At 46.8% G+C, this 18,552-nt stretch overlaps 4 protein-coding genes and 1 long non-coding RNA gene across 6 annotated transcripts; 1 reads left to right on the top strand and 4 right to left on the bottom strand.

Moving 5' to 3' along the window:
- Window positions 1-825: 825 nt before the first annotated feature.
- On the bottom strand, window positions 826-2,879 carry LOC100840658 (formin-like protein 5). The gene has a single exon (XM_024455178.1). It carries the CDS (start codon window positions 2,432-2,434, stop codon window positions 1,064-1,066), a length of 1,371 nt encoding a protein of 456 aa, XP_024310946.1. The 5' UTR covers window positions 2,435-2,879; the 3' UTR covers window positions 826-1,063.
- A 107-nt stretch (window positions 2,880-2,986) lies between these two features.
- LOC100829960 (protein XAP5 CIRCADIAN TIMEKEEPER) lies at window positions 2,987-6,886 on the bottom strand. Its single transcript, XM_003578468.4, has 12 exons — window positions 6,542-6,886; window positions 6,041-6,106; window positions 5,875-5,939; window positions 5,674-5,786; window positions 4,691-4,754; window positions 4,519-4,595; window positions 4,348-4,409; window positions 4,127-4,258; window positions 3,972-4,025; window positions 3,540-3,605; window positions 3,374-3,448; window positions 2,987-3,260 (listed from the first exon to the last, which is right to left on the bottom strand). The coding sequence occupies exons 1-12, from the start codon at window positions 6,704-6,706 to the stop codon at window positions 3,210-3,212; spliced, it is 990 nt and encodes a 329-aa protein (XP_003578516.1). The 5' UTR covers window positions 6,707-6,886; the 3' UTR covers window positions 2,987-3,209.
- A 1,638-nt stretch (window positions 6,887-8,524) lies between these two features.
- LOC104584719 lies at window positions 8,525-11,811 on the bottom strand. 2 transcript variants are annotated; one of them, XR_002966176.1, is made up of 4 exons: window positions 11,741-11,811; window positions 10,547-10,677; window positions 8,937-9,772; window positions 8,525-8,818 (listed from the first exon to the last, which is right to left on the bottom strand). XR_002966176.1 is itself a non-coding variant. In XM_010240130.3 (2 exons), exons 1-2 carry the CDS (start codon window positions 9,451-9,453, stop codon window positions 8,802-8,804), a joined length of 534 nt encoding a protein of 177 aa, XP_010238432.1. In that variant the 5' UTR covers window positions 9,454-9,706; the 3' UTR covers window positions 8,525-8,801. The 2 variants fall into 2 exon arrangements, 1 of the variants encoding a protein (XP_010238432.1); XM_010240130.3 differs by lacking the exons at window positions 10,547-10,677; window positions 11,741-11,811 and having other exon boundaries at window positions 8,937-9,706.
- Window positions 11,134-18,359, top strand: LOC112272410. Its single transcript, XR_002966177.1, has 2 exons — window positions 11,134-11,270; window positions 17,827-18,359. It is a non-coding gene; the product is annotated as an uncharacterized LOC112272410 (long non-coding RNA).
- On the bottom strand, window positions 12,131-17,436 carry LOC100829650 (E3 ubiquitin ligase BIG BROTHER-related). Its single transcript, XM_003578467.4, has 7 exons — window positions 17,085-17,436; window positions 16,587-16,998; window positions 16,462-16,505; window positions 15,743-15,784; window positions 15,528-15,649; window positions 15,209-15,317; window positions 12,131-12,450 (listed from the first exon to the last, which is right to left on the bottom strand). The coding sequence occupies exons 1-7, from the start codon at window positions 17,313-17,315 to the stop codon at window positions 12,397-12,399; spliced, it is 1,014 nt and encodes a 337-aa protein (XP_003578515.1). The 5' UTR covers window positions 17,316-17,436; the 3' UTR covers window positions 12,131-12,396.
- Window positions 18,360-18,552: the final 193 nt, after the last annotated feature.

Here is an 18,552-nt window from a genome sequence, read left to right as displayed (position 1 = left end):
TACTAGGAGTAAATTGCACATTCGATGACATTGTATATGCCAATTTAAGCAAGCAATGGAGGACATACATGGATGGCGCCTCACATATAACAAATGATTTTGCTAGTTCTCACACAATTGAAAATAATTTCTGGTACATATAGAAACAGGAAGTATGACTTACACATTAGTACAAAGTTACAAACTAATGTGTACTATTCATTGACGTGAGAAAACGGGAAGTATGTACTTTCTCCGTCCAACAAAAGATGTTTCAACTTTGACTAAATTTGAATGCATCTATACACTAAGTCATGTCTAGATACTTTCAAATTTTGACAAATTTGAGACATCTTTTGTTGGACGGAGGGAGTACGAGACTATGAGTTCCAAAGGCTTGTGCCGCTTCCATCCGAGAAAGATCTGATGATCGGTGATGAAACCAACCAATGAAAATCATGATAAGATAGCATACAAATGACAGAATATGGTGTCACATGGCATGGATCTCGCGTGAAAAAAGAACAACATAACTACATTGCAATAAAACATATGCCTTCATACTGACATCTTTGAAAAGCTGACTTTGGAAAAAGTCATACATTTCCATCGGACCTCGTCCAAGTGATTACAGGTTCTATCTTTCGTCTGATCCGTTTCTTGTAGGTTTAATGACTAGGGATAGATATTTTTACCAGCTGCCTTTTTAGTTTGTAATTGTCTCGGAGTTGGAGATGCAGTGGCATGTTGATGAAAAGACTTGAAATGTGACTCGGAGTTGGACTGCTGGGCAACGATCAAAGGCTTAGAAATGCATACTCAAATTTAATAAAATTTCAGACAACGGAACACAAAGCATTACATGGACATGGTAGATTAGGTATATAAAAGCAGACCACGGCACGGTTTTGAATTAGTTTCAGTCTAAAACCGTGACAATTTTTATGAAATAGAGAGTAGTAGTGCTCCGTGCTAATTTAATTTAGTCCCAAGAACAAGGCCAGCATAACTCCAGAACGAACCCAGCCAGGCGGCAGAGAAAATGAGATGCAAGCTTTAATTTCAAACAAAAACGAGAAAGAGACTAAAAGCCAACAGCCAGAGCCATCAGACCAACTAAAGCCAAGCTCAAACTCATCACGGCCGCTCCTCCGCCGCGCTCCCTGCTCGACCACCCGCCGGCGCTGTCCTCCAACGGCTGCCCGGCGCCGGCGCCGCCATTCAGCACCTGGTTCTGCTGCTGCCCGAACACTCCCTGCCCCTGCCCCTGTCCGAACGGGAGCCCATGAGGAGCATGACCGGCGCTCGGCGCCATCGCGCCCGGAATAACCGGAACCGAAACCGGCGGAGACGCCGCTCCCAGGGGAAGCTGGCGCGCGTGGTGCGGCGCTCCGACAGGCGGCGGCGGCGGCGGGAACGCCGTGCCGTCGTCGCCCGATGAATCTGGTGGCGTCGCGATGCCGCTTGCGCCGGGAGATGGCACGAGCGGCGGGGGCGGGGGCGGGGGCGTGGCGAGAGGTGGAGGAGGAGATGATGGCGTCTGGGGAACAAAGGCAGTCGGAGGTGCCGGTGCTGGTGGTGGCATCGAGAACAGGGGCTGGTCTGGCGACTCTGGGATCGGAACCACCGGGTACGTGTCAGCCGGGGGCGGGGGAGGCAGTGGCAGGTCTGGCCAGTCCGTTGACGGGTCAGCCGGCGGCGGTGGCGGAGCCGGCATGCCAGGCGAGTAAGCGTCAGCTGGCGGCGTGTCTGTGTCCAATGGAGGCGCCGTTTGGTCCCCGAAAGTGAAGTCCGAGCCCCATGAAGAGCCAGCAAGACTCGACGCCGCCGTCACCGGCGGTGGCAGGAGCTTCGCTCCGGTCGCTGTGCTCGAGGCCGGCGGCGGGAGCACGTCCGTAGAAGGCTTCACGGCCGCGCCGCATCTCTGGCCCGTGAAGGGGTCTCCCGTGGACCGCCAGACCGTGATACCGTCCTTGCTGACGATCCTCAAGTCGCCCGCGCCGTCGAGGCTCAGCAACGCAGGGCCGGAAGAATCGACGCCGGTGTCCCAGAGGGAGTGGCCGCCGGCGAAGAGCTCGAGCCCCATGGGCGAGAAGGCCAGGTCGCACGTGTCGGCGGCGCCCACCGGCGTGCAGTCCGACTCCCACACGCTGCTGCTGCCGCCCCCGCCGCCGGCCGGCTGCTGGACGATCTCGACGTAGCACACGTCGTCGTCCCCGCCGCTGCCGCCGGAGGAGCTGCTGCCGCGGCGGAGGTACGCGGCGAACGACCCGGAGGGCGACGCAAGGAAAGGCGCGGCGCCGCTCTGTGCATCGGTGGTGTCGGAGAAGGCGGCGGGCGGTGCGGTGGCGATGATCTGCTGCTCGGTGCTCCTTGCGATGTAGCTGGAGGAAACGGCCAGGGCGCCGGAGGAGAAGCGCAGCAAGAGTAGTAGGACTGCGAGGTAAGGAGCCATGGTGAGACCACTGAGATGATGTGAGGAGAAGCTTGGCAATTGTGTAGGGTTTTAATGGAGGCGGAGGAGGAGGGTTTGGTGCAAAGCTTTAACCTGTGGAGCAAGTCCAGTGTGTAGTGTAGTAGGAGAAAGGTGTGTATTGCATGGAGGTGATGGAGTAGAGGGATCGGAATTAGTCTTAACCAAGTTTGGACAAAGCTTCGGTTACAGATGGTACTACAAGGATCGAGTCAGATGTGGACATTATTGTTGGGTTCACCTGTTCCAATAGTTGGCCTGTTGGGGCATTAGGTGAACTGGTAGAGACCTCAACCTGCTGCTACTTTTGAGAAATTAACCCAGCCTTCTCAGCATGTTTTTGAGAAATTAACCGGAACCTTGATGCATATGAAACAAAATTGCATCGGAAAATTATGATACATTTATGATTTTATATTCAACATATTCCTAGTTTAGCAACTTAGTAAATCAACTATGTACAAGTATTGGAAATGTGATTTGCCCATGAAAACGGTTATGCAGGCACCAAAAGGATTGAGAATAACGGGAATATGGTAGTCGAAAAGAAACGCCATCCAATTATTGGACTGCTCTCAAGAAAAAATTTCAATAGCATACAGGTACACACAACACAGTACAGTTCAGGAAGGTAATGCTTGCAAACAAGACTAATGATGTCTGAATATGGCACTAGTAAATTACTGTGCTAGCGATTACAGAAATCCAAAGTAACAACGCTTCGTCCCCAAACCATGTTGTATCATGTTACATCACTTTAATCTCCATGGATCGTGTAGCGCTCCCACTTTTTAGTTGGGTCATATATCTGCAAGAAAATACCGGTGGTTACAATATGGACGGAATTGCTGACAAACCAAACATATTTTTTCGACACATCATTCTAAAGTGTATGAAAAAGATAAAAGGGTCAATGCCAACCTCCCATCTCGACGCTGGGAATATATGTTTGTTTTTCTCGTACCAATGCCTCTCTACAACCTTCCCCGCATGAGACTGCAATTATCAAACATGAGATTAGAAATTTGGATTTCGAATGCATTGAGTACCACACGGGCACCACAAATATAAGAAATTGGTAAGTCACCTCATCCTTCTCTTTTGTTGCATCAGCAATGGTTCGCACATCCTCATGAACATCAAAGTGGAAAAGCTGTAAACAGAAATCAGCATCAGTGAATGAGTAAACTCTTTGACCATGTAGACTTCATCTAGAAAAAAAGAACTTGTAGGATTGAGTTGGGACTATTGGTCTGTACTTTGTTACTGTATTACAGTTTCATCGTCCATGTTCTTAATAAGTTAACTAGATCAACACAGCACATAAGATACAAGTACTCTGATGATAGGTGATACTAGTAAATGAAAGGAAGCAAGTAAGATAGTAAGAAACACAAACATATGATAGATGCATATTTGTTTACATATATAAATGTTTCAAAACTGGGGGAAGCTCTAGAATATTTAAAAGCATATTAGAGTTAAGAAACTCTAGTAGTAAAGGAAAAAAGAGCATTACTGGTCCACTCTTGCCCCTCGCTTTGTTAATAATTAACTCATAGAAACTGTGTTGCTGTCAAATCAAAATTAATGAACATAAGATCAGAACAGGGTAAGCTTAATAAACGAAACAAAAGTGCAATTTATCATGGAACAAAATCAAACTTTGCATACATGAGGGATAATAAGATCTTCCTTCACGTAGAGTAGGTTCTCAACCGATGTTGTCCGTACTTCACGGAACTCCGGGGCAAGCTGCTGCTGAACAGACCTTAAGAATTCTCCAATAGAGTCACCTTTACAAACCTGGGAATGTAGTAGGCTTTGTTTGAATGTACAGTTACATCTTTAGAACGATCAAAAGAGGAATAATTTTGTCCAGTGTTGAAATGCACCTGGATGACTCTCCTGTGCCCAGTACCATCCCAGTAACTGTAAGTGATTGAAAGAGGTTCATCTGAAATAGCGATATGTTTAGTTAATCAGTTCCGATGCGAACACTATACAAAAAGAAAAAGATGCACATTAGATAAATTATGAGGTATGCTATCAGCATGTGGCAATACTTTTGATCAGTTCTTGCTCACGCGACCACTGCCTCTTCAAACGTTCTCGCTCTGCTTGTTCCTCTGCCTCTCGCTCTCTGATGGATCATTCTTAGCAAACAGCTTGCAGGTTAAACAAAGATCGGAAACAACAATCAGCACTTCAAGTACTAATCATAGCTAAAAGATATACCTGTCAGGCAGAAAACTTGTCTCAACTGTTGGATCCTTTCCAAGTTGTTTCTTTTGAGTCTCTTCTGCAATGAATAACGAGCATAATGTTCATATTGGTTTTAACACAATAATACTGTTAATCTATTACTCAAAGGGACTGGGCATACAGAAAGGGTGCCAATTAGCCAATACATATCTCACGGTACCACTACTATGAACATAAATAGTGAAAGTGTAAAATGAAGAGAACATTTGCTTCATTCTGAATTAAGCCCTGACCACGAACAGGTCATTTACTTTATCTGATTTAAAGTCTGGTTGTTTCCAACTTTCGACACAAGGTCATCTATGCACAACCTTATATGCAAGTTTTCAAGAAACATGTAACATTACAACCTACAGTGGTATCAATTAAATGATTGTCCCATCAGCACTTGAAGCATAACTTAGCAAAGCAGGACAGGTGGCTGATTTTTTTTAAACATAAGGATCCTCGGTCTAAAAGATCACTGTGGTTCTTGAACAAAGACCTACTCCCTCCGATCCATAATAAGTGTCTGGGATTTAGTACAAAGTTTAAGTTATACTAACTTTGTACTAAATCCATCCCCGACACTTATTATGGATCGGAGGGAGTACTAAATAAAAAAGAAGACTACTCTAACTTGAAAACTAAGACGAATATTTGATTTGCGAGAGAAAGAAAACAAGTACATACCGAATAACAATTGTTCTACATTGTATGAAATTCATTGACAATGTCTCAGCTATGCTAGTACATGAATCAAGGACAAAATATGATCCACATGTTGCAAGCAACAATCTTGATCACAAAAGTAGGCAACACACAAAACATGGGAAAACCATACTCAATGCAACAGGTAACACGTGACTAGATTATATATGAAGAGAAAATCTATATGCTTGAGAAATAGAAATATTCGCATGCTAGTTAAGCAAACAGTACGCAACTGAAAGACCACTAAAAGGAAAGGATCGTACGGTTCTCAAACTCATCCTCGTCACTTCCGTTCTCAATGTCATCACAGAAAGACAAACGTGGATCTCCCCTCACTCTCCTCTTTTTCCTTTTCTGCATTTGCAGTTCTTCTTCTCTGAAAACAACAATAGAGCATTTAAATTGGTATAAGGAAACAATACAACAAAAATTCGGGCTCTGCCACAAAAGGATTTCAAACTCACTCTTGCTGCAATTTTTGAAGTTTCTCTTTCTCTTCCTCCTCAATCTTAGTTCGTATGTTAACCCTCTGCTCAGGCACATGGGTAATAAATAAATTAGATGACCAAATTTCACTTCTCAAGGAATATCTGAGCAAAGGCTGATGTATGTAAACAGTTTGTCTATTACCTTCTCAACATACTGCTCCCTCGTAACTAGACCGACTGTTTCTTTCTTGAATGCAGTCTCGAGAATCTGAAAATCGAAGTTCTTAGCGTTAGCTTGTAAATAGAGTCCAATGGCAGTATATAAAGTTACACAGTACTTTCAAAACTGATATAGTATAATATAGTAGTACTTGGAGGTTGTAACTTCTCATTCTGGGTAAACTTATCCAAGTAAAGCTCTATGTCATGGAACCACAATAGACAACTGTCCATGAATTTGCATGCAAAGGTAGCGACGTAGTACGGGGTTGCCCAATCCAGCATTAAGTACGCATGCCAAACCGCACCCAGATGTCTACGTTTAGCGGGTGCCAATCCAGCTTTCTCACAACACACGCATATGTTATTAGTCTAAATCCATCCCCGCATACAGGATACTAAGTGAATCAACCAAGGTACAGTAAAAAAGATTCGGTAGCGAGACAGAGGGGTCCATGGATTGCTGATGGGAGGACGATGTTACCTCGGAGGTGCTGGAGCCGAACTGGAGGAGCCCTGGCTGTCCGTCAGCGTTCTTGTTCTTCAGCTCCTCGATCTTCCGTCGCTCCGCCTCCCGCTGCTTCTCCAGCCGCCGGATCTTCACCGCGTCCTGCGCCGTGCCGACGTACCCGTCGCCGAACCCCGACATCCTCCCCTCCTCGGATTACCCCCTTTAGCTGCTACTATTCGGTTATGCCGACTATGTTTCTTCCTTGTGGCCGCCGCGGCGGCCCTACGGGAGGGTGGAGACGGCGGCCGGCGGGAGGACGGGTCGCCGAGAGCAGAAGAATAGGGCGATTTGGGGAACGCGTCGATTTTCTGCGATGGCTTAGCCGCCGGGCAGCTTAGATGGGCTTTCCTAAACCGACCTAGTTTTCGGCCCGAACTAGGATTGGCAACGTTTCAGTTTGGCCCATAAAAGTCCACCACAGCCGAGAAGATTTCCTGTGCTACGAGCCCATCATGTGATACCATACTCCACCCGAATCTGGACCGTGAGATCTGATTCAACGGACACGATTAAACATAAAAGGCGTCCCTCAGCCCCACCCTAGCACATATGCACAAGGGCCCCTGGTTTTGTTCAAAACATGTCACGGGATCCCCCCTCTCTCTCACATTTCCCCCTCTCTCTGCCCCCGCTCACGCTCCACCCTCATCCCGCCCTCGCCGGCGGCGGCGCGCCCGTCCTTCGCCGGGGCCGTCCCTCCTCCCTCCTCTTTCCTCTCGCCCGCTCCACCTCGGCCACCGCCGCCGACGATCCCAACCCGGATTTGGTGCCCGAGTGCGCCCCGTGTCGTGCACCCGCCTGTCCAGGCCCCGTCCCCCGCCGCGACCCTCTGCGCGTCGCGCCGTCGGCCGCGAGCGGGCGGGACCGCCGGCTGCCGCCGCCTCCGTCAGCAGATCCGTCACTCGTCATCGCCGACCACGCCCGCCACACGCCCCTCACCCCGGCGAGCCACATCCCGCCTCGCGAGGCCGTGCTTGACGGGGTCGCCGAGACGGCGGCCGAGGAGGCGTGCAAGATGGGCCGCGCGGCTCGCCGAGGCAACAAGTTGCGGTCGCGCGCCACCATGGAGGTCTTCGAGCCGGCGAGATGCAGCGGCTTCGGTCTGCAAGAGGATGCTTTTTCAACTTGCATTTTGATTGCAATGTATGAAATATCATTTTTTTGGATTGAAAGATTTGGTGTACCATGGATTGCAATTTTGGATTTTTGAATTTCAAACAGATCTCATTGCAAGTATCTCATTGCTATTTTACAGACACACCATTGAAAATCATGATTTTGTTTCGCACCGATCGAATTTCAAACAAGTCTCACTGAAATCTCATTGAAATTTCAAAGACGCACCATTGAAAACTCGAAATGCAATTAAAACCTCATTGAAATTTCACAAATGCACCATTCAAAATCAAACGTGCAATTAAAATCTCATTGAAATTTCACACACACCTTAGAAAATCCAAACGTGCAATTATTTCATTGATATATCATTGAAATTTCATTGCAAGTCGTTTGAAATTCCGTTAGCATCAGTTATTTCAATGGTATGCCAATAAAAAATTCATTAGCATCAATCACTGCAAAACCTAGTGTGTAAAAAGAAAAATTACTAAAGAAAAGAGTGTAGCGAGGGTTGATTCACACAAAACTTAAGGTGCCAAGTGCAAAACTGTCAAATGTTCTAGTTCTGTCCCTTGGATTTAGATTGGATGACCCATATTGATCGGGAGCATAGCACTCTGTGGAAACACCTTATGGCTTGGTAGCACTAGAAATCTTCTCCACCACAGCCTCCCGCACAGTCTGAGGCTCTGAGCAGTGATCGGATCCTCTAAAAAACAAAACAGTGACCGGACTCGCCTCACTGGCTCACTCACTCGGCCACTCCACATTTCTTCATCTGAAGGAAAAAACTACTACTTACTCCACAATACATATACACACCAGTAATAAGAAAGATTGAAATAAAATTGATCGACTTTATTGAATTCATATATCATAACAAAAGGAACACGACTTTAAGAGTCATCACACGTAATAAAACAACAACACGACTTTAAAAGTCGTCACACATAATTGGCACATTGGCATGAAAGAAAGATACAAGTCCAAGTACAACATAGATTAAGCGAAGCCTAGCAACTCCAAAAATCTTGATGCTAATAAAACACATGCAGGTGACCGGCATAAAACGAACCATCTCCTTTGCAATTCAGAAGCCAGGACCAGATGGCTCCTAGTCGTTGCGACCACCTGGGTTGCCACGAGTCAGAGAGACAAAAAAAGGCAATGGGACTGTTTAGCCATATATCGATCGAAGCAGAGACAACGTAGTACAAGTAGTGGTATAATGGAGTAGGCGGTCATTCACCTTCCAGAATGTCGGCGCGAGCTCTAGCTTGATTAAGCTTCGCCCTGGCACGCCTCTCCAGGCGCCGCGTCCTGTCCACGTTCCGCGCCGCCTCCGTCCTCCGATTCCCCGCCGCTCTTCCGCGGCCGCCGCCAGCCGCACACTGGCCAGTGCGAGTGCCAGTGCCAAGTGCAACCTGCGTCGGCTCTGCGCGCGGCTGTGCAACGGCGGTGTCCGCCAGAAGCTCGAGCCCGGCCCCTGCGCTCACCGGGCCGCCCGTTGAGCTATCCGGGCCGAGGTCAGGCTGATCCGCCGCTCGGCGTGCTGTTTCTGATCTCACCATGCCGCTGCTGCCGTACTCCGGTGCCTCGGGCCATGGCTGCTGTGGCTCCAAACGAACTGCCGATCGTTCCAGAGGCAGCGGAACCAACCCGGTGGTGCAGGGGCCCGAGGATGGTGCCGTTGGGCTGGAAGTGCGGGGCCGGAAACACACCGTTCCAGGCCGGAGCCACCGGCAGTCCGGGGAGGAGCCGACCATACTGGCATGACGGGCAGACGCAGACAGACCCGACAGGAGGGTTCTGTGTACTTCCCCCCGCGCCGGCTGTGGAGGGCGGAGCTGCGAGGATGTTGTTGGGCTGGAAGCTCCCGGTTGGAAAGGCCTGCCTGGTTCTGGAAACGTCGAGGGACCATGGGACGAAGCTGGAACGCCTGAGACGGTTGTTCGACCCGAGATGGGCCTGGGTACTACCCTGTGCGGGAGCGATGGTGCGAGCAACAGCGCGGAGGTAACTCAGCGAGTTCCTTGGCTGGGCTTGGTTGTCCCCGAAGCCTTCCATGCTTGGTGGGCCTCCAGACTGCCGAGAGAGCAAACAAAGAAAGAAAAAAGAGGGGAAACTTCATTAGCAAAGGCATAAAACAGTACTTCTCAACAACAAAAAAGGCATAAAACAGTGACACGGTCACACAGGAAGTCGGTGAGGACTCCATGCAGGGTCATGGCGACACAACTCTAACCGAGATGACGGAGACAAAGCCGGCATAGCAACGTATACCGGCATCATAAAGTTAAACTAACACTAAACCGGCATCCCGGACGTATGCCGGCATATTTTTCTTATCTTGTAAGTTTGCAGGATAAGAACGAGCCCCTTGACCTCGGTGGTGCCGAGATTTTTCAACGGTCTTATCCTGACCACGCGGTGCAAAGTAAAGCAGCGCCATTATCATCTCAGAAAAGCAGTCAGCGCCTGCGTACCGGTGTCAGGTGACCACGCTAGAGAAGCACCGAAAGGGAATCTATGACGGAAGCCGGCAGAGGATAGCTGTACCCGTTGCAAGCTGGCAGGGGAAAGTAAAGTTGTCTTGTTCCCTGCGGTACTGCCTGGAGGGAACCGAGCTGCGTGCCCGGTGGGGCCCAAGGAAAGTGACGTTAGCCTCGGCCCGCATGTCAGTGTGACATGCCTGGTCCATAAATAGAGCACCACACCTCCCTGGAGAGGACATCGGGCACTTAGATAGTTTAGGGTTTCTCCTTTTTCTTCTTCTTCCTCAAGAATACAGCTCAAGGAGCGCCATTGTAGAGCTTGCCTATTTCAGCTAATACAGTAAAGCAGGAGTAGGAGTCATACCTCGACAAAAGGGCTCCGAACCTGGGTAAATCTATGTGTTCTTGTGTGAATCGTGCGTGTTCTTCTTCACGTCCTCCCTCCTCCGATTTCTCTTTCGTCCATCAGCCCCAAGTAAAACCATCCTATGACATCTGCCATGACACCACACCACGACACCCCTTCTTTCAGATGGCATATAAACAGACGAAGCAACTACGCTAAAGGCAAAACACCGAAACTTTGTCTGAAAGCAAACTCAAAATCAGAATTATATCATAGAACAACCACTATATATGTTGGAGCATGACGACATCATACGTTTTGCTCAGAAATTCGGGTCAAGATCTCCCCGTATCTTTATCAGAAACTATCACGATCCAATCACAGACTAACAATTCCATAATAATCCCGCAAAGATACATACCGTTTCGAGCAAAATTCTTGGGAAACAAATGAAGAACCTACTTCTTCACATCAACATAGCGCTTTTCCCATCACTATAAATCGGGATTCTCTCTTCGGCGACGCACCGCGTGGACGATTCGCGACACGTGCTGCGCGGGCCCCACGTCACTCGTTATCTCCTCTCCAATCTCCCCTGAATTTCTCTCTCCCGTAAATCTCTCTCAGTCCGTTTGTCTTTCTCCTTCTCGCCTGTTCATCTCTCTCAACCGAGCCTGGACCGAGCCGGAGACAGCGGCAGCGCCACGGCGACGACGGAGGCGAGGAGGTGACAACCGACGAGGTAAGCTCAGCAGACTATCTTAGGGTTAGGGGGAGGGGGGTGGCCGGCGTCGGAGAAGACGATGGGATCCGGGCTTAGAGGGAAGGCCAGGACGGTGGCGGACCGGCGGTGGTGGTGGCTGGAGCAGGGCGAGGTGGCGCGATAGCGCGCCGGCCACAGGTGGCGAGAGACAGCCGGTTGGGCCAGTGCTGACCGGCAGGTCCATGGCGATGGCGGCTCACCTGGTCGGAGCGGGGGAGTTGCCACTGGCATGAAATCGTCCGCCCCAGCGGTCATCCGCCAATAAATCTAGAGAGTTTCATGAACGGAAATCTCAGCCAAATAAATCTTCTGAAGCGCCAACCAAAATCATAACTAAAAGTGCAGTCTCGGAACCGAAAATCAAACAATAGAACGCCAAAGACATATGTTGGACCCCTAACAAAAATCATTAACTAAAGAATGTACAGCGCTAGATCATTGGAACATACCAGGCTGTGGAGAGTAGAAACCAGCCTTGCTCTACCAAGCAAATATTGCCTGCCTGTGCTGAGATGCCAACTGATCCGAGTTATGGTGTATTTATACAGCAAGTTCATCAGGGTGTGCCATGCACTCCAGGAAATAAATAAATGCGCATAAAATAAATAGATCATCAATTAATTCACATACAATAAATACGATAATCGGAATAAATGCGGTGTTCTCTGGAGCGGCAGAGAATGCATCTTCGCATCAGGTAGATTAATAACAATTAAAATCTTCTGGATATAAAATTGGATAGGCACTGCTCTCCATCTTGTGAGAGCTTTTACCTGGGAATGTCTATCCCAGCAAATTCAGATTGCACCGCACCAATCGATTCATGGCCATGACCATAATAAACTAAAGAGTAAAAGAATGGACAAGAATATTAATATAATTAGTGTAGATCTGTGACTCATACAACAGCAAGGGAATACAGAGCATAGAGGCAAAGCAAAGAAAGTTTTAGCAAGTTGAGCTTTGGAGAGGACTGAGGACTAAAACTTGAGGACTCCCTTGTGCCTTTTCATGTTTGTAGAAGTCATTGCTGCTTTCTTTTCAACATCATCGATACTGGCATGATGCCACTACTTTTTCCCTTCCAAGCACCAATAATCATTGTTCATGCTTGCTTGTTTTCCGAGGTAGAAACTTCTGCGCTACACATAGGGCATACCTGCACATTGTTGAGGATAGCTTGTCACCTTCAGACCAACATGCATTATTGTATTCAGACGTTCACATTTCACAAACATCACATAAGTCGAGAGAGATAAATGTCAGACGATTTATCTAATATAACCCTATGCTAAAAAGGGATCAACCAGATACGATCTACTGGTAGAGGACGTTGATATCTAGTCATGATACATATGGCTTACGTAAGATACCAAGGAAACATCAGGTAGATTAATAACCTTACACAAGGAAACATCAGCTAGATTAATACCCTTGCACAAGGAAATCCCAAAGTCAACTTCATCGCTAACATGTGAGCCAGTACCAGAGTATCGCAATCTTGTCCAACACAGTGACACCATGTATAACTACAACTTGATTTGTTGATCCAGAAACACTGAAGTTCTTGGTTAATGTACAAGCTAACCAGATGTGTGGCTCTCTACTTAACATACAGGAATTAGTCACCATCATAGTACCACTGAATGCATAGTTTTGATCAGAAACAAATAAGAAGGTGTATATGCTTTGCGGACGAGATTTATTTTATAAGATCAAATTGGCCACAAAGCATTGAAGGCCTTCTACAAGAAACAAAGTCAGGATTTATTTCACATGACCACATTGTTAACAAGCAATACTAACATAGGTAACAAAAAACAAGCGTAATAACCTTTTAATGTAACCGCCAAACTTAGGAGAAGGTCCAATGAGCACATTTTTTTCTATCAAGAAAGGGAGAAGGCCCAGGTTATAGCAGACTTGATTTGGGCTTTGACTGCCGATGCTATAGTAAAGAATCTGGCTCAATATTTGAAAGCACTAGCAACTTGATACAACATAAAGTAACGGGTCATGTAGCGACTACTGCAATCCACAGAGCAGCACGTTCTGTATCTACAGAGAATCCAGTTACCGTAACAGTGACACTGCTAGGCAGCATTGTGGGACAGAAGAGACAGACTGGAGTTATACGTAATTTCAAGGCCTTCACTGCCGGATGAATAAATACATCAGTATCAGAACCTAGCCCTGTCCACATCTTTCATAGATTTAGGCAACATTGGAATGACTCGTCATCTCCCATAGATGGAAGCGCTTGAATTTCTAGTCATCTCGCGTAGGTCAGGGTGTAAACTAAGGTATCTCTCTATAATGCACTCTATTGTCGGAGTAATTATCAGTCAAAAAGACTAATAACACTAATGGTAAAAAAAGACTACTTTTCCAGATGGATCGTTCAGTGCTGGTAATTTAGACACTTTTTGGGTCCGCTAACTACACCATGTAGATCGGTTAACTCAATCCTATTGGCGAGCTGTAGACGGCGATCCTATTCGAGAAACCAGAGCCCAAATGGAACAAGAGGTACAAAGAAATCATCCCGTACTTGATCTTTCAACATGCTATCTTCATTGGACCGAACAGGACAAGATAACCGCTTTTAGCACTAGCAATTACTTGAACTCTCGTAATGAAAGTGCAAGAAGTACTAGTTGTGATTATGACATACCTTTCGATAGGATCTACTACTTATGATATTTCACTTGAGGCAGCACAAGGGATATACGAAACTAAAAGATACTCCCTCCGATCATAATAAGTGCCTCACGTTTAGTACAACTTTGTACTAAATCTGAGACACTTATTATGGATCGGAGGGAGTAGTATAGTATAATACTCTAGAAAATATGCGCAAGGAAAATCATATTTCAGACAATGGTACAAGGATACCAACAAACCAAAGTTGTATAAGTAGGTCTGTGAAAGAAGTTTGGGTTTGACAAGCTTGATTCGCCATAGGCTCGGCTCAGGTAAGCAAGCTCAGCTCAAGCCTATCTGAAGCTCGCAAGCTTTAGAGCTTGAGCTAGAAGAAATTTGGTATATTTTGATAAGGTGCGTACCCAGCCAGCTCACTTAGCGTAAGCATCCTATGCCCGTCATTTTCACCTCCTAGGCTCTCAGTCTCAACCCAGCAGTACTCATCACCGAAATCAGATTGCATGCTAGTGAGTAGTGAAGGTCACCAGCTCATCGCCTTGAAAGAAACAAAATGGTAAATTTTGATGAGCTGCATATCAGCGCAGCTCACTTAGCGTAAGCATCCTAGGCCCATCAATTCATCCTCCTAGGCTCTCAGTCCAGTACTCATCATCAAATCAGATTACTTGCTTGTCAGTAATGGAAATCGCGAGCTCATGGTCATGAAAGAGAGAAAAATCTGCCACAATCACATGAGAGCACAGGCCTCATCACAATTTATTTGGTGCACCTAGGGCCATCTTTGGTACAAGCTATCCACAGCAAATTAGTACCACCTCGCATACAACAGAGGAGTGAAGATGTACTTGCTATAGAAGGAAGGCTTGTGGCGGCAGGGACATACGCTCGCAAGTCAAGCCTGGCTCTGAGCTCGAGGTGTTAAACAAGCTCGAGCCGAGCTGAGCCGGGGCCTGTTCACTTGAGCTCTGCTCATTGAACCCCTATGTATAACTAGAGTAATAAGCACGGCATCAGAACATAAACCATGAGACGCGAATGACTACGAGAAAAGACCAACTATATAGCCTAATACTTGTAACACGGTTGTAAAGGAACCCCCCCCCCTGCCCCCCCCCCCCCCCCCCACACACACACAGTATTCAGGTGTACACACATAATTGTGCACGTCACAGCATGAAAAGGTAGCATTGCGTAAGTATGGGGAATAATAACTTTATATTTCTAGCAAACCAAATTGAAAAGGCGTACTGTACCTTATTTATTTGGAGCCACTGGTTTATGCAGTCAGGATGATATGAATGCTTGCAGGGAAGTGCAACCAAAGATTCACCTTCCTCAAATTCCACACGACAAATTACACATCTACAAAAATAATGACACATCACCACGTCACTCAAATTCCATGCAACAAAATACGCATCTACAAAAACAATGACACACATCCCCGCAAAAAAACAAATGACACATCAGCACGTCACTTTATTAACATATGCAGAACATCTCTACAAAAATAGTAACATATACAGAACATAGATTATTGTAAGCTAAGAAACTTAAATTATTTGGACATACTGCTCTGTGTTGCCATCTTGCACGTCTTTTGTCTTGTAAGTTACTGAAGGTAAGGAAGCAAGGGTATCAGCAGATAGACCTCTGCTTTCTGTACCAACTACTTCACCCAATGCAACTAGTTCCTGAAACCATAGCTAGAACCATTAGCAGTGCATCTTAGAACTTCAGATGCAGGGCCAGGCAACCAAAGGATCGACGACTGACATATTACTTGCCTCATAAGAGTACTCATCTGGATCAACTTCCTGCCAGGAATCCTGTGATTTCATATAGCATATCAATTTGTAAATTGTCAGCAACTCTGTTCATATTTTTCTGATATCAATGGTAAGCAAAAACACAATACTAATTGATGTACAAAGACATAAAAATTGGAGGATGCATGGAGGTGGTATGCAAAAATCCCAAGGACAAAAGGTAAATTTGACCACTCGGGCACAGCATTGTAGATTCTGTGTTGCTTAGTTTTGGCATTCATCGGTACATTGACACACAATTCTAGCTTTATGGAGGAGTAGTGATACAGTTACAAGCTAAAAAAAGGAAAATAGAGTGGCATCAAGTTAAGGAAATCATCTCAAATGACGGCAATAATCAGTTTGCAGTTTTGTAGGTATCTCCCATGCTGAAGAAGCCAATATCTATGATGCAGACAAGGAAAGCATATAAAAAATCTATAATATAATTACGCAAAGTATATGCTATTGACAAAACCCAAACTAGAAAGTGCACCAATACATTTATGGCAATAATCATATTAGGCCTACTTCTTTTGTCATTGTATAAATGAAAATAAGCAAGTGCATCGGCGCACTTCACACAAATTGTATAAATTAAAGTTCGATTGAACTTCGGTTATTCCAGATTCCAAAGACAAAAAAGTAAGTATATCCAACTATCCAAGATAAGGATAAAAGGATAAGTGAATTACTACCTGCGCATCATTCACGTGCTCCTCTACATGCTCCACTGCTCGCCCTAAAGAGCAAAATTAAATTGCATGTCAGCAACCATACTAAAAATATTAAGTGAAATGAAGAAACATCCATTCATACTCACAATCGCTGATTCCAGCAAGAGCTAAAAGGCGCGCAGCGACCTCACGCTCCTCAGCGTCCTGCAGTGCTCGTGCATAAGCCTCGTCGTCCTCGTACTCCGCAGGGTCTACCTCTGGCTCCATTTCCTCCACATCCTCATCCTCTTCAAACCCCTCCTCCTCGTACTCACTCCCCTCAGAACCCTCACCCTCACCCTCCTCTCCTTCTTCCTCTTCCTCAGCATCGCCGTCACCGTCACCGCCGTCTCCCGTCGTGTGCTCGTGGTGGTGGACGCGGAGGTGGTGCTCCAGCTCCTCCTCGTAGTCCTCCTCCGCCTCCTCGTCGTACTCGTAGCTCCCGGCCTCCGAGCTGCCGTAATCGCTGCCCTCGCCGCCGCCGCCGCCGTTCATGCGCAGCATCATATACGCCCGCTCCTGCACCGATCCAAACGACAAGGTTAGTTGCGCGCATCGGAACCCTAGGACAGGAACGGGCTGGTCCCCGAGATCTCGTCGCTTGCCTGCTCCTGGAGGACGCGCGCTAGGGCGAGGTCGGCGTCGACCTGGCTGAGGGCCGTGAACGGACGCCGCGCCTCATCCTCTGCCTCGGCTGACGCCGCCGCCGCCGCCGCGGCTGCGGCTGCGGCATCATCGTCCCCTCCGGAAACAGCGACCGGTGGAGGCTGATTCTGGCTAGGGTTGTGGTCGGCGCTGGGCCTATCGCCGCCACCGCTCCCCTTGGAATCCTCCATCGCTACGAGATTAGAGAAAGGGGTGTGCGAAACGAAAAGGGATTATTAACAACTCGGGTTAAGCCCAGTCGTACGACTGTATTGGGGGCCAGGGAACTACGGTGCTGCATCTGATGGATTCCGGTTTAAACCGGGGTCTGGTTAAACGACGCACTCCGTCCTACAGTAGGAGTACTCGAGTACTGTACTAGGAGCACGTATTAGCCGATGGCAGCTTGGGTTCGTGCAATAGTTGTTTAAAGGATGCAAGTATTTTGTGTACGCAATAATTCTCTTTCTCGATAGGGAGCCCGTACTGCACCGTGACTAGGTGTGTTTGTTTTCCTACCAAAACATACCAAACCAATTTTTTGATCATTGACCAAAATTTGGTGTTATGTTGGATGGTGACCAAATATTTGGATAACCAATGATTTATAGCCAACTTTAGTTCAATTTTTTGACCAAAGTTGGCCAACTCATAGGCTAGCAAAACCATCACTAATTATTTGGCTAACCAAATTTTTGGTAGGACAATTTTGTGCTCAAACCAAACAGCCTCCAGAGTGACCTAGGCCGATTGGGAATTTGGCATGACAAGCTTCAATGCAAGGGATGGACCCGCATGTCACAATAAGAGAGAACTCAACGAAGCTTCGACCTCAAGATTCGTGCACGCTGAAGTCCGACTCGTCGATGGAAGGGTCCGTTCGGTTGCAACAATCCGTGCAGTGATTGAAATGTTTTCATCATTCCTATCACTCCCACTGAGAAAGGTATTACTGAACGAGCCCGTATTGGTTTTCCGTGCGCCGGTCGAGTAGCCACCATGGTGACTGGCGAGCCCACCTGAAATTTTTTACAAGCCCTTGAGTTGATATGGGCGTGAAATCTTCTAGTCATCGAATCTTCGTTATGTCTCAACTTTTGGACCGTTTTATGTGATCTTGTTCCTAACAACATGCTATCTTATCTATCACCCTTTCCTCTCGATGCATCTCCAATGACATTTCTATTGTCCATTTTTTCCCTCGGTTCTCTATATTATAAAATAAAGTTGTCTGATGTGCTTGCTGGTCTTTTACACCTATATAACACTCGTAAACTCTCTCGGTGGTCTCAATGTGTGTTTCTTGGATACATTAGCATGAATAAAGGTTTCATGTGTCTCCGCGCTTCTAGAGTCAATTTCATAAAAACATACATTTTGCGGTTAGGTTTTTTATATGGTCACACTTGCTAATTGTCTAACCACATT

This window comes from Brachypodium distachyon, chromosome 4, assembly GCF_000005505.3.
Source record: "Brachypodium distachyon strain Bd21 chromosome 4, Brachypodium_distachyon_v3.0, whole genome shotgun sequence".
In the NCBI taxonomy this organism is placed as follows: domain Eukaryota; kingdom Viridiplantae; phylum Streptophyta; class Magnoliopsida; order Poales; family Poaceae; genus Brachypodium; species Brachypodium distachyon.
Note: the sequence above shows the minus strand (reverse complement) of the source record. Positions and strands in the feature narration are given on the sequence as shown.